At 44.5% G+C, this 14,350-nt stretch overlaps 1 protein-coding gene across 1 annotated transcript in view; it reads left to right on the top strand.

Annotated features, from left to right (window-relative positions):
• Positions 1–13,530, top strand: part of GALC (galactosylceramidase) — a 17,953-nt gene extending 4,423 nt beyond the window's left edge. Inside the window, exons 2-13 of the mRNA XM_072427668.1 lie at positions 127–195; positions 853–916; positions 2,740–2,853; positions 3,631–3,770; positions 4,147–4,185; positions 6,822–6,952; positions 7,592–7,747; positions 8,111–8,235; positions 8,403–8,530; positions 9,731–9,820; positions 10,145–10,268; positions 11,628–13,530. Of these exons, the coding sequence (XP_072283769.1) occupies positions 127–195; positions 853–916; positions 2,740–2,853; positions 3,631–3,770; positions 4,147–4,185; positions 6,822–6,952; positions 7,592–7,747; positions 8,111–8,235; positions 8,403–8,530; positions 9,731–9,820; positions 10,145–10,268; positions 11,628–11,788 (1,341 nt within the window). The 3' untranslated portion in view covers positions 11,789–13,530. The remainder of the gene's footprint in view (positions 1–126; positions 196–852; positions 917–2,739; positions 2,854–3,630; positions 3,771–4,146; positions 4,186–6,821; positions 6,953–7,591; positions 7,748–8,110; positions 8,236–8,402; positions 8,531–9,730; positions 9,821–10,144; positions 10,269–11,627) is intronic.
• Positions 13,531–14,350: the final 820 nt, after the last annotated feature.

The raw sequence follows: 14,350 nt of genomic DNA, 5'->3' as shown, positions 1-14,350 counted from the left end.
GATCTGCAGGTATAGGTTCTGTCAGGGAAGTCCTGTTGCCAGTTCTATATGGGGGGGAGGGGTCAGCTCAGTGCCCCCTCCCCGCTGTGTCTTTCTGGATCTCCTAATTCTTTGTTTTCCCTCCAGGCCACCTCACGTCTTCTGGTGAATTACCCGGAACCGCAGCGTAGCCGCATCCTTGACTACCTCTTCAAGGTAACAGAACTTCTGTGCCAGGGCAAACATAATCCGAATATTCTGAGCTACAACCGGCACGGCCCGGGCTCATCCAGGGGTGACCACACATAAAATGCTGCAGAGCTCACACTGGTGGCACTTGCCGTGGTCTCTGGCAAGGAACCTAACAATGCTGCATGTTTGCATCTGATTGGGGGCTGCAGGTGGTTGGCAGGTTGTGCAGAGCCGTCCCAATGCAGCTCTGCTATGTGCCGGTGGCGGTGTCGGTCTGTACTGCATGCAGTGGGTGCAGCTGGCACAGACCCGACCTTCTTATCCTCACATGTTCAGTGTAATCTGTGTCCCACAATTCCGTATTTCCTGCATGGCAAAGGATCCCCAGAGCACTGCGGGTTAGCTCAGGACTCGCTTTCAGACATTCTGTCTCTGATGGGAGGATGGAGATGGAAGAAAGGAGGATGGAGTCACAGTTCTGATACAAGGGGTGGGGGTCACATGAAGTAGTATGGAGGGTGGGGTCGACAAAGTGGGTACTGAGGGGGTTAGGTGCACAGAGTACTTGCTGTGCGGGTGCATGGTGGTTGGGTATTTTACATTTTTAGGTCATGTGACGGTATTCTGTTATACTCTCGCTTAGGTCATGTGACTTCCATGAATTTCATTTTCTTTTTTCAGCCGAATTTCGGGGCTTCTCTGCAGATACTGAAAGTTGAAATCGGAGGCGATGCCCAGAGTACAGGTAATAATATCACTGTATTATGTATTAGCTGTATTAAACACCAATGGCACTGACATCAACCTTCCTGAGTGCCCGCCCCCGAGGATCACAACAGCCGCTTTGAGAATGGTGATTGGTACTTTGAATGTAAAATGGTGAAATTAGCCAATTGTTTTAGTGCTTTTTGTAGCATGGGGCGTGACCTGTGGCAGGCAGAGTCACTGATTGGCTACCTCACCTTGTGCTCCCAACAATGCTTTTATTTTCTGCATTGCTGGCTATGGCCAAACCTTCGAAGTGGCTGAGAATGAGGAGGAGCTGAATGGGGTAAATATGTTTAATATTTGTTTCCCATAGCCAATGAATGAATGAAGGATATTGGGCCAGGGACAGTCAGGCTGGGGAGGGAGGGGCTAGATGATGATGGACATCCTCCAGCCAGGTAGTGAGGTGGATTCTATATGGCTTGCTGCAGCTTCTATTGTACATTGTGAGATCCTCAGTTTGCAGTGAAATCAGAGGAAGTAATTTCAGTCCAGGTCCAGAGCTGGTAAAACTCCAAGACTGAAGGGAAGGCCAGAGGGCAAATATAATGCAGGGCGGGGCCCAAGAGCAGATCGAATACAGAGGAAGGGCAAATTGAATGCTGGGCGAGGGCAAAGGGCAGATACCCTTAACTTTTTACTTTCACTGTGAAATCTTATAAAAGAATCATGAAAGTGTAGAAATGAAAACTCCTATTTCTTGTTTATCTGATGCTGAACCCTCGGTGGCCCCCAGATCACCGGAGGAATTCTGCGAATTGGTGTCATGCAACAAACCACAACTTCCCCTCTCGCTGTCTGCGCATTGTGGGGGGGAGGGGAAGGGTGGCATTTAGGAATCAGACAGCAGGGTGACACGGCTCTTTATAGGTGCATTCCCCCCGCTTCCGGAATGAGGTAGTGAAGGAAATACGGAACAGCAAGCTTGCAAAAAATCACGTCAAAAATGACCTTCAGAAGATTCAAAAATAGAGAATTGAGAGTCGGTGAAAATACAGCGCAATGTGCAGATCAAAGAGGCCCTGTCATGGTAGAAACTGACACAGGCAGAAAGTGCAGTATGAGATGAGCACATAGAAGTATTTAGATTGCACAGATGTCCAAACATCATAGGTGTCCCCTACCAACCAATCACATCTCCTTAAACCCCATGTAAAATTTTTTCGGATGGGGTGAGGCCGGAAATATTGCAATGCTCAGATAACAGAAAATAATGAACAGTTCTCTAGATTGTGGCTGATAAACGTTCAGGAAATGCAGAAAGTTCTTATCTGCAGGACGGCCCACCCAGAAGTCCTTGAGGGTTGCTGGCCGCCTGCCCTGAGGGTTTCTGATAGTTTTCCTGATTTTCATTCCTGCAACATAGAGATGAATAATATGATCATGTATGGCTGGGGACACCCAGACAAAAAGTATTGCCCCCTGGTTCCCTGATTGGGGACGGCCCCTGGCGCACGCACACAGGTGTGTTTGGGGACGGCCCCTGGCGCACTCACACAGGTGTGATTGGGGACGGCCCCTGGCGCGCGTGCACACACACACACACACACACACACACACACACACACACACACTGGAGTCATGTGACACACACTAGAACCTTTAGAGTAAATGCTGGCAGTGTATCAGGGTCATGTGATCTCATGTTATGAACCAATGTAATGGAAGCTGGCTGCATGGTCATATTATAAGTTCTCCTGTAGGAGGCGTGTTACTGCCAGTGGGTGGGCTTTCTGCCTATTTGTGAATGCTTCCTATATCACCATTCTTTATTTTGATTTGCCCCCTCCCCCCCTCCAGATGGCACAGAACCATCCCACATGCACTATCCGGACGACCAGAACTATTTCCGTGGGTACGAGTGGTGGTTGATGAAAGAGGCCAAGAAGAGGAACCCGAATATTAAACTGGCTGGTAAGGATTTGCTACCTTTGTGTTTTTAGGGAAAATTCACCTAGATGATTCACCTAGAATTGGATTCCTGTGGCTTCATTATCCCCTAGACTGAAACTCATGGTGATCTCTTGCTGCCGCCATCTTTGTTCCTTGGATTGCAGACAATGCAGCAGGAGGACAGAGACTGTCATATATTATACTGGCCATGGGGGTGGCATAGCTGGGACATTCAGGGACCCGGGAATGATCTGGCGGAGTAGCTGAGAAGACCAATGTCCGGTGAATCCACTGGCCTTTACCAATAAGTAGTTGCCCAGTTTTTGCTGAACCTAAAATTGTCCATAGTGATAACAGTGCTGAGGTGCTGCAACTTGCGGGCCCTGTAAGTACCTGTCTTACTCCTCAAATTCAACCTTGTAGTCTCGATCCCTTATTCAGGCTTTACGTGGGGTCATGACTTCTCTCAAAGTCAATATTAAGTTTTAGGCTCCACCCCTCCAAATGGGAAGCCCCACCCCTGCATATTTATTTCTTTCAGCAATTCTTTTCATCATCATGACTTTGTAACATTCACTGTCATGCTGATATAGGGCAGAGAAGTTATGAGCCGTTATTCTCATGGTCTATAGACCTCCTTTTCATGGGGCTCAGGGGGTCACCCCTGCTGTAGTCACCTTATAGATAGAGAGACCCTGTTGTGGCCCTAGAATCAGCGGTGAAAATCTAATATTGTAACTGGGTTTATGAAGCTTTGTGGGGTGTTTGATATTTAATAATGTTACTTCTGTTCCTCAGGTCTGCCCTGGGCGTTTCCTGGTTGGATCGGTAGGGGCAAAAACTGGCCGTATGACTTTCCAGATGTCACCGCCTACTATGTGGTCTCCTGGATCATTGGGGCCAAACAGTACCATGACCTGGATATAGATTATGTGGGGGTGAGTAATATTGGGGGGGGGATTCTGGGTGAGTTTGGTTAGGCTGCCTGGGATTATTGTTTTTTGTACAGCACTGTGGTATAGGTCAGACCTATATAAAGGTATAATAATAGATTGTCAGCTCCTCTGTACATTGACTGTAATAATACTGTGTGACTGTGGGGGGTCATTAGAGTGTCAGCTCCTCTGTACAGAGACTGATTGGACTGGCTCAGTGGTCTCTGTACAGCACTGCGGTATATGTCAGAGTTATATAAATGTATAATAATAGTGTGTGATTATGGGGGGATAGAGTGTCTGCTCCTTTGGTTTTACCCTAGTCATGTAACATGTTTTAAATTTGGATCACGTTCTCATCTTCTGTTTTATATCCCAGATATGGAACGAGCGGCCTTTCGATGTGAAGTATATAAAGGTAAGCAGAATATGAGTACATTTTGGTTTTGTGGGTTTTTTTATTTGTTCTTCCTGTCTGTCTGCGCTCAGCACTTCTGCTCTTCATTCTGTATCGGTGTGATTGTGATAACAGAATCATTAAATAATCATTAAAACTAAATTCACATTTCATTTCTTGAGACGACCCTGCACCCTCTTTTGTTCTCCTCCTTATAAAATTGGCTTAAAAACTCCTCCCTCCCCATTACCTGCTGCCTGAAACATGTCTGTATGATAGCTCTGTGCACTCTGATTGGTTTCTCTTGTTGCATGTTGTTTTTGTGGACTTTGCAGAGTTTTGCCTACCTATACAATGTACATGGCTTCAGCAGGGGTGGGTAGGTGCTATATTAGGCAGGAAGTCACAGTCTGATGGAAGTAGCAAAATGGAGAAGTATTCGGATCTGTGCGAATCTGACAAGGGGCAAATTGTGATCAATGGATAATGGGGCAGAGAACCTCTAACAGCGGCCGGGCTTATGGAGGGTTCCTGGTATGCAGGGGTGGGTACTGAGTAAATGTGCAAGGAAAGCCCAGTGAAGTGGCTATGGGTGCCCAAGATTCATTATTTGGGATGGGGAGTGGATTTATGTCTTCTGCCTATTGGAGAGTATATTTGATCTAATATTAATTTGCCCAGCAGTATTTTCAGCATTGAGGGGTTATTGAGAGTGAGGGGCATTTCTGGTTTGGGTACAGGTCAGGATAAGTCTGGAATGTGAGGATCAGGGAGGAGAACAGAGGGGTGTTATGTATTGATGAGAGCACAATGGTGTATTGTTAAAGACTGGGATTAGACTTGGGGAAGTATCTGGCAGGTGAGGACATTAATGAGACCTGGGCAGGTATGGGGTAGTTGAGCACAGGGATGATACCTGCCCAGGTATCGGGTAGTTGAGCACAGGAATGAGACCTGGGCAGGTATCTGGCAGGTGAGGACAGGGATGAGACCCGGGCAGGTATCTGGCAGGTGAGGACAGGGATGAGACATGGGCAGGTATCTGGTAGGTAAGGACAGAGATGAGACATGGGCAGGTATCTGGTAGGTAAGGACAGAGATGAGACCTGGGTAGGTATCTGGCAGGTGAGGACAGGGATGAAACATGGGCAGGTATCTCAGGTATCTGGTAGGTGAGGACAGGGATGAGACATGGGCAGGTATCTGGTAGGTGAGGACAGGGATGAGACATGGGCAGGTATCTGGTAGGTGAGCACAGAGATGACATGTGGGCAGATATCTGGTAGGTGAGGACAGACATGACACGTGGGCAGGTATCTGGTAGCTGGGGACAGAGATGAGATGTGGGCAAGTATCTGGTAGGTGAGCACAGGGATGAGACCTGGGCAGGTATCTGGCATCATGGTGTAAGGTGTTTTCCAATATGGCGATACTTACAGCTGACATGTTGACTCTGTCCCTGAGGTCCTCCGCCATACCCTGGACAGGCTGGATCTGGTCAATGTCGGCATCATCGCTGCGGATGGAAATTGGGACATAGCACATGACATGGTAGTTGATCCTTATCTTAACGATGCCCTGCAGATCATAGGGTAAGTGAATCATGAGGATGGAAATTATGATTTCACATTTACAGGCTCTTCAACACGAGAGCAGATTTGCTGAACATTATTACAGTGAAGAATTTTAAAGAGAATCATAAAGAGAACCTGTCTTTTCATTGTGATGCCTGCATGTACCTGGAATCCTAGTCCTGTGCATGGAGCCAATGTGCGATTAAACCCCTCCTCCTACCAATGCTTACCTCAGCCCCTTTTAAATGTAAGCACCCCGTTAAAGATTTGGCAGATGATTTACATGGGTGGGACTTAACATTTGGCGGGAGCCATACTTCTATGGAACAATGGTTTAGGGTCTAATGGCCCCACACAGACACATTGGAATTTGCCGTATTGTTCTTCCTTATTAAAGAATTGGAAAGTAAATTCTGCATCTGTGACAAGCAAATGTATCTGACCCCTTATCAGTTTTGGGTGGAGTTGGCGGCTCCGATAATTATCTGTCAATAACTGAAATTGTGAGCTGGTGGCTTGGTTTGGGCGATGATGGAAAGGCCTAACATAGGTATCAGTGAAGATTGGTTGTTGTGTCTCTTTCTATTAGTACATCTGTGCTGAAAACCTCCAAATTCTGTCCTCTTAGCATGTGGGGTGCTCACAGGAAACCACAGCAGTCAATGGGGAGGGGTGCAAAGTTGAGGAGCGCTATCACTAACCATAAAGTGAAATATTTCTGCAGAATTTAAAGCAAATAATAAGAGAAATGCAAAGTCTATAGTTACACCTTATATTCATAAATACTTTCAATCTGACTTCCAGCCCCCTTTCATTCAGTATAACCTCCAGCCTCCCCTTTATTCACCCCCCCCTATAACCTCCCCTTCATTTAATCTGGGTGTGGATTCTAATATATTACCCATAATCCTTATCTGCAAATTCTCAATCGGTGCTCGCTTTGTGGAGCTTTCCTGTCCTGTGGTGCTGTATGCTGTGGCCATTAAACGGATGACTTGTGTGACTTAGGTGTGATGTGTCCTCCGTGTCATGTGGATGGTTATACTCTACATTCTCTTCTCTCTCTCTTTTCTCTCTCTCAAGTTGCTGCGTTACACTCTGGATAAGTTTGCGTTGGATCGGGTGCAGATCGTGGCCAGTGATAACCTTTGGCAGCCAATCACTTACAAGATTCTGCACGACGTGGAACTCCTCAGGGTGATCGATGTGATTGGGTAGGACACAGAGACACTCCTCCTCCTCCTCGCACTCCTGACCTATCAGCCGCTACTTATTCCATATTAAAGCTCAACTCCAGCCAAAATGATATTGTAGGGGAGGAGCCAACTGCTGGGATTTATTCTAAGTTTATTCTCTGTCCCTCACTTCCTATTCTGTTTGACAGCCATTGCTTGGACAGGAAGTGGGGGGCATTAGATCGTAGGAGTTTTTGATTGTTATTGTAAATATTATTTATTATTTTTTGTATATTAACCAAAACTTATATTTCAAAACAAACCTTATTATTATTATACATTTATATAGCTCTGACATATACCACAGGGCTGTACAGAGAACACTGAGCCAGTCCCAAGAACACTGAGCCAGTCCCAAGTGCTGTACAGAGAACACTGAGCCAGTCCCATCAGTCTCTGTACAGAGGAGCTGACACTCTAATGTCCCCCACAGTCACAGACTATTATTATAAATTTATATAGCTCTGACATATACCGCAGTGCTGTACAGAGAACACTGAGCCAGTCCCATCAGTCTCTGTACAGAGGAGCTAACACTCCCCTGATCCCCTTCTTTATTGGCTTGTGAGTGACAGATCCTCTTTAAATTATTCTGGATCTCTTCCCATCCTCCTGCAGAGCCCACTATCCCGGAACACAAACAGTTCAAGACGCCATTACTACGGGCAAGAAACTTTGGGCCTCGGAAGATTACAGCACCTTTAATGACGAGGTCGGTGGCGGATGCTGGGCGCGGATCCTGAACCAGAATTACGTCAATGGGAATATGACGTCGTGAGTTTCTATTTTATTGTCCGATCTAATGTCTGACATGGCCACAATACACAGCTAATCTGATGACTGGCACTGCAGCATAGAGGACGCTGCTCCAGTCCTGAGTTGATGGGGTTTCTGCCCTTTGTGTCTTTATGGAGGTTTTCTAATGGGTGCATGGTTTGGATTTTTAACATCAGCGCCCTCTAGAGGATCAGTAAGAGTATATGGTGGTGATAATTGTAGCTTTGTTTAAAATCCAACCTCGTCTGCTGCTCAATAAATATCAAACCCCTCCCCAGGGAATTTTATTAAAGGCGTGATGTTGTTTTATTCACCTCTTCTTCTATGGCACATTTCAGTGTTGTTCTTTTCCTCCTATAGAACCATCTCATGGAACCTGGTGGCCAGTTATTACGAGCAGCTTCCATTCGGATTGGAAGGGCTGATGACCGCCCAGGAACCCTGGAGCGGAAACTACGTGGTGTCCTCACCTATATGGATCACAGGTAACGGCTGCTTGCTTGGAAATTTCAATCGCTTAAATTTAGTTAATTTTATTGTAGATTCATGTTCAGATTTTTAGGTTGATGACAGGGCCTCTTGAATGTCACACACAGCTCCCTATACCCACCATGAAGGAGATTTCCGTATATTCTGTGTATTTCTCTTCCAGCTCACACCACCCAGTTCACCCAGCCGGGATGGTTCTACCTCCGGACCGTCGGCCACTTGGAGAAAGGTGGCAGCTATGTGGCCCTCACGGACAGGCTGGGGAATCTCACCATCATCATAGAGACTATGGTAAGACCTCTCCCGGTCAGCTGTGTGATTGCAGCGTATCTCCCCTGATATCTGATTCTGGACGCCCAGTGTTTTTGTATTCTTTTTCAAAGAACTATTAACCAAAGACAGACACAAAATAGGGACGTTGAAGACCAATATTCCCAAATGATTACTAAAAACAAATACCTTGTATACAATATTTTTGTATTTACTTATAATAACATACTTTTCTATTTTCAATCAAACATCAATCCCAATCTGTAATTCTTTTATACTCAACGCGTTTCGCAGAACTAGCCCACTTCTTCAGGAGTCGATTGGAAAATTTAGATATTAGTTATCTGCCAATGGCTTCAAAAGAAGTACTGTTTTGAGAATCCATGAAATAAGTTGCATTTATTGACCGTTATGGGACCCTTGCTGACATTCTTCCTGACATTTTTCAGGGGATCAGACATGGGGCAGATTACTAATATCTAAATTTCACAATTGACTCCTGAAGAAGTGGACTAGTTCCACGAAACGCGTTGAGTAGAAAAATAATTACAGATTAGGATTGATATTTTAATTGTTTTATTGAAAATAGGAGATATCAGGAGGCAGAATGTTCTGAATGGGAGGTGACAGGGACTATTTAAATCCAGGAATTTGTATACTGCCCCATGCTGCAAGGGCTAAATTTTTATTTTGGTCTGAGGGTAATTTTGCATACCCCATCCCAGTGTTCAACCCAGAATTTTGTTCTAAGCTGGGTGGGAAGAAGCTGTAGGTGGCTGGCAGCCCTTTTACTGTGACCCAACTCTTCAGTAACCATCCAAAAACAGCCGGGTGGTTACTGAAAAGTGCCGGGTGGTGCGCCCACCAAAAGTGGGCTGGGGAGGACAGTGCCATCCCCTCTGTGCTCTCCTATTTCCTCAGATTTGATGAAGTAACAAGGCCCACAATCGTTAGGAAAGTGAGGCTATGGGGTACCAACCACATGGGGAATAGAAAGCCAATGGGAGCGAGGAATGAGATACAAAAAAGTACTTTTTAGTAGTATCCAAAATGAAAATGAGCATTTAACCCTTCAGTCGGGCTACCTATTGCACTCCAGGGGTTAAATGCTCATGCTTTTTGCAGCACTGCCTCTTGAGTGTAACTTTAAATCTGAAAAAGTGTAAAAAAATGATATAAAACAATGTCCCATATATCTGTATCCTGTGTCTTCTGTTTCAGTCACATGACCATTCAGTTTGCATCCGTCCTTTTCTGCCCAAATTCAACGTCTCCTCTCAGAATGCCACGTTCCAGCTCGACGGTCAATTTGTGAGTGTTGATATTTTTCTTTGTCATTTTTTGAATTGGCTTCAGGTTTATTATTCTAAAAATACTAATCAGTTTCTGTGCTGACTAGAGGAATTCTGCTGGGAGGAGATAACAGATTGCTCAGCTTTTTCTCCTTTAATGTTTCATTTTTAGGGTGGGGGTGGGTCAGTGGCAGCCTGGGCTCAATGTAAATGGGTTGAATGATGCTGGCAATCAGACTGAGGACATCTAGTGGCAGAAAATGTATTTGATCTTTTATTGGGCTGTTCTGCTTTAAAACAAGAATAAGAAATATGCCTCCACCATGTTCTTTCCTCATTGTAGAAAGATTTGAAGACGTTGCAGGTCTGGCACTCCAAGCTTTGCACCAACACCACCAAGCCGGCATTATTTCAGAAGATGTCTCCAATAACGGTTAGTATTCACCAATTTACCTTGATTCACCCCTGTAATAACAAGAGTGTGAAATCCAATCTGTATAGAACACACAGTGACAAGCAGATTATTCCAGCGATTGTCTGCTGAACATCCCATTGTAATTATCATCGTCCTTTCTCTTCATCATTGGGGGGGAAACATGACGGAACCCCCAGACGCGGCTAAGTGATTATTGCAATGCTGATCCAGCAGTTTGCGGATTTCACATCTATTATCGCGGTCGCTGTGTATGAGGCGTGTTTGCTGTTTCCTTGTACTAGTTTCCATGTAATTGTGGTTTTGGTAAAAGATAATTTCTTTATTTACAGTTCAAAAACCACAAAATATGCCCAATAAACCTTTAGAATAACAAAATGGGACGAGAACAGAAAGAATAAAAATCCCCGGAGAAGACCGAAAACAGGGTGAAGAATAATAGATCACATCAAGGAAAAAATGAATCCCACGGGTGTGCCTGGCTGGGGGCGCATTGTACCCCCATGTGCCAACCCTAAGTAGATGGCATTAAGTTTGCATTGCCAATTGGCATTTCAGTAAATCCTTTGATACTTCTTGGTGCTTCTGCCTTTATTTATACATATATATATATATATATATATATATATATATATATCTCAGGTGCTGATTTTGGAGCTGGCTCATCATTCCAATTCATCCCAAAGGCGCTCCGTAGGGTTGAGGTCAGGGCTCTGTGCAGGACATTCGAGTTCCTCTTCACTAAACTGGTGACCCCATGTCTTTATGGAGCTGGCTTTGTACCCCGGGGCAGTAATGGGGGGAACAGAAAAGGGCCTTCACCAAACTGTGACCACTAGGCTGGAAGAGGGCAATGGAGGATTACTAGGACCCCTCACTCGGGACACCTGAACCCATCATTGGAAGGAGGGGTCCACATGCTTGTGGCCATGTAAAGTACATATAGCACATGCATGTTATTACTATGTGGGGGGTACTATGCAATACATTCAATGCAGAACCATCACACTAATAGACTGCCACCATCAACCACTTTCTCAGTGGCAGCCTGGGCTCAATGTAAATGTTGTGAAATATTTTGTTTTAATGTGTATTCTTACATTGTCACCCTGTGTGTAGCTATAACTCACAATATTCCCTAAACATATTATGCTATATTTCTCTATGGTATAGTGGATTTTTGGCTCTCATCATCTCCTGAGGAAGCTCAGAGGGCAAAGCACGCCGGGACCTGCACACCTTATCTTTTTTAGGGAAGAGGTGGGGGCGGGGAGGGGGACTCTGATGTTCAGAAGAGTTAATGTTATCACCTGCTTGGTGATGTATGCTTTCTTGAACTCTGTTCAGCTCAGATCTTCCAGCAGGACCTGGAATGACAACTCCTCTGTCTGATTTCCTCCACAGGGTGTCAATGCTTACGGCCTACTAAACGGTAATCCCTTGTGGAAAGACGTCATCACCGCAGGACCTGATCACGGCTGGGCCGCCATAGGCACTAGCTCATTTGAATTTGCACAATTTGATAACTTTATTATTGAAGCCAAAGTTCAGTAATCTGTGAACGCCATCCGGGCGGGATGATCATTGGACTAAACTGACCGGCGGTACTGTGAACTGACGGAAAGGTGAGCGGGGGCTTCTTGCCTTCCAATCCTCTAATATCTGTGTGGAATTTGAGATCTGGGTGATCGGTACAAAAATCAAACCTTTACCTTACCAGGTGGACTGCTGGGAGCCATTTAACCTGGACAGCTTCTGCAATAGCAAAGTGTGTGCAGACCCCGGACTTTGTGTTCAGATTCACCTCCCTCTTCACCACCTCTCCAATTTTGCACTCAAAAGCTTCAGCCAAAATATTTTCTTTAGTGTTTGATCGATGATAAATGATTTGGTAAAGGTTTTTGCAATATTTTTTAGTAAGGGATTTCCTATCCAGATAACAGCAGGATTAATTTGCATTCAGGAACATCAGCTTTGCCCCAGCTAAGGTTTAGCGCCACCTAAACCTAGTGGCTGCAATGGCACACCTTTGCCTAGAAACACTCTGCAAAGTTCCCAATAAAACATTGCCAGTGGCTCTAGATTCATACTAAGAGCAGTGTTCAACCCAGAAATTTTTTTGTAGGTGGGTGGCAGCCCGTGTATTGTAACCCAACTCTTCAGTAAGCACCCAAAAACAGCCGGATGGTTACTGAAAAGTGCCGGGTTGTGCGCCGAGCTAAAAGGGGCCGGGGAGAACACTGAAGGGGACACTATGAATGGTTTGTGGGGCCAGAATGTTGGAGAACACAATCGTTACCCTTCCTCACTCTGCTAGATACATCTGCTTTTGCTGCTCCATCTGTCTTCATCAGAGATATCACATCAATTTACACATCAGCCCTGAGGAAGGGGGAGGCAGATCCTTGAAATGTGTCCACTTACTCGTAAATCTTTACACTATTTTATCTCCTGAACCCAGCATCGCCTTGAATGGGCAAGGTGACAGGTTCTCTTTACTACTTCATATTTAAAGTGTAAAATGTGAATATTTCTGGATTCATCCAAGTTTCACCTTCACAGTAAAATAAAAATCCATAATGTGAACAGAGCTATGGATCCTATTGGCGGATCTGCCTATATATCTCCGGCACTTGTACAGAAATCATTAAATGTAACATTACATTAGGCCGAGGGAGGGAGTGCCGGCTACTGTCTGCAATTTTCTTTTATAGAATTACAGGACAGGAAATCAACTGTACACGAGAAAATACCAAGCAATTCTATCGACTTGGGACAGAGAGATCGTAAAACCAAATGTGACCAAACTTTATTCCAGTTACAGATTGCAAAAAACTAGATTTTGCAAAGGCAGCTAATATAAGTACCTGAATCTCTGATATACTGTATAGTATTATACCACTGGGGCAACAGGGGAACAAAATACACTGAAAGCCAGTCAGGGCTGTTCTAGGGTGGTGGGGGGAATAATTCCATATTCATGTGTGGTTGGCTGCAGTGCCAGAGGGAAACCCAACACAAACACAGGATTATCTTACAAGGCCATATATTGCCCGCATGGAAAGCAAGACCTGTTTGCCTTCAGAATGCCCTTCTCTGATTGATACCCCATGCAGTCTTATCTGAAGGGGGAGGGGTAATCACTGATCTAACTAGAAATGATAAAGAAATATTTTATTTATGATTTTTTATTTATAACTTCCTGTGTGCCTTCTGATTGTTGTTAATATTAATAATATTAATAATAATAATATTAATAATGATGATGATGATCATTAAAAACGGCTGATTTAAAATTATTTCGTTTGACTTTTTCTTTGGGGGCTCTTCCAGTGCTTTGAAGAATAAGTTCACTTAAATGGCAGCTTATGGGCAGTTTATGATTGGCCCGTTCCAAGCCGCTAAATTAAACCTGACCCTTGTAATATCTACTTTTTCTACCCGCTGCAATTAACAGCGACAGTTAATGGCAGGCATGTGTTAAACTGTAAGAAACGCTTTTACAATAGACAACCTATGTACATATGTGTATAAAGCACACAGACACCAAAAAGTGTATTATCAAATATAAAAGTTACCGCCCCTGAGGAATTCATAAGGTGGAAATTAAATGCAAGCAGCGGCTTTGGGTTCTCTGCCAGAACAAAACTTTTGACGTTTTTGACTTTGCATGGACATGCCACAACCCAGCTTCAAACCGTCCCCTTCCACAGTCCTACAATGAGGTAAGTCCTGTCTTATAAATGTTATCCTTATGAGTTCCTCAGGGGCGGGGACTTTCATATATGATGATAATGTGACTGGTGTTTTTTATGTATATAGGTAATCCTTTTGGATCCTTTTTGCTTTCTATTTTTTTGAACACTTTACCAGATTGCTCCTCTCAGATTTGCATTGCTCTGTTGGAGTGGAGGGGGCAAAGTTTTTATCAAATCTGCTGAAAAAAATCACCTAATGTACGGCCATCCTTAAGGCATCCATAGACCTGAGATATGAGTAGCCATTTTATGGAATATATGTGAGGGCCGCACCACAATACCCAGTCCCACTTCCGAGTCATTGGGCTTCTATTGTGTACTACTATTCCTTACCTTTCAGATTGTAAGCTCCTTTGAT

Source organism: Pyxicephalus adspersus, chromosome 12 (assembly GCF_032062135.1).
Source record: "Pyxicephalus adspersus chromosome 12, UCB_Pads_2.0, whole genome shotgun sequence".
NCBI lineage: Eukaryota > Metazoa > Chordata > Amphibia > Anura > Pyxicephalidae > Pyxicephalus > Pyxicephalus adspersus.
This window is presented reverse-complemented; position numbering and strand designations above follow the sequence as displayed.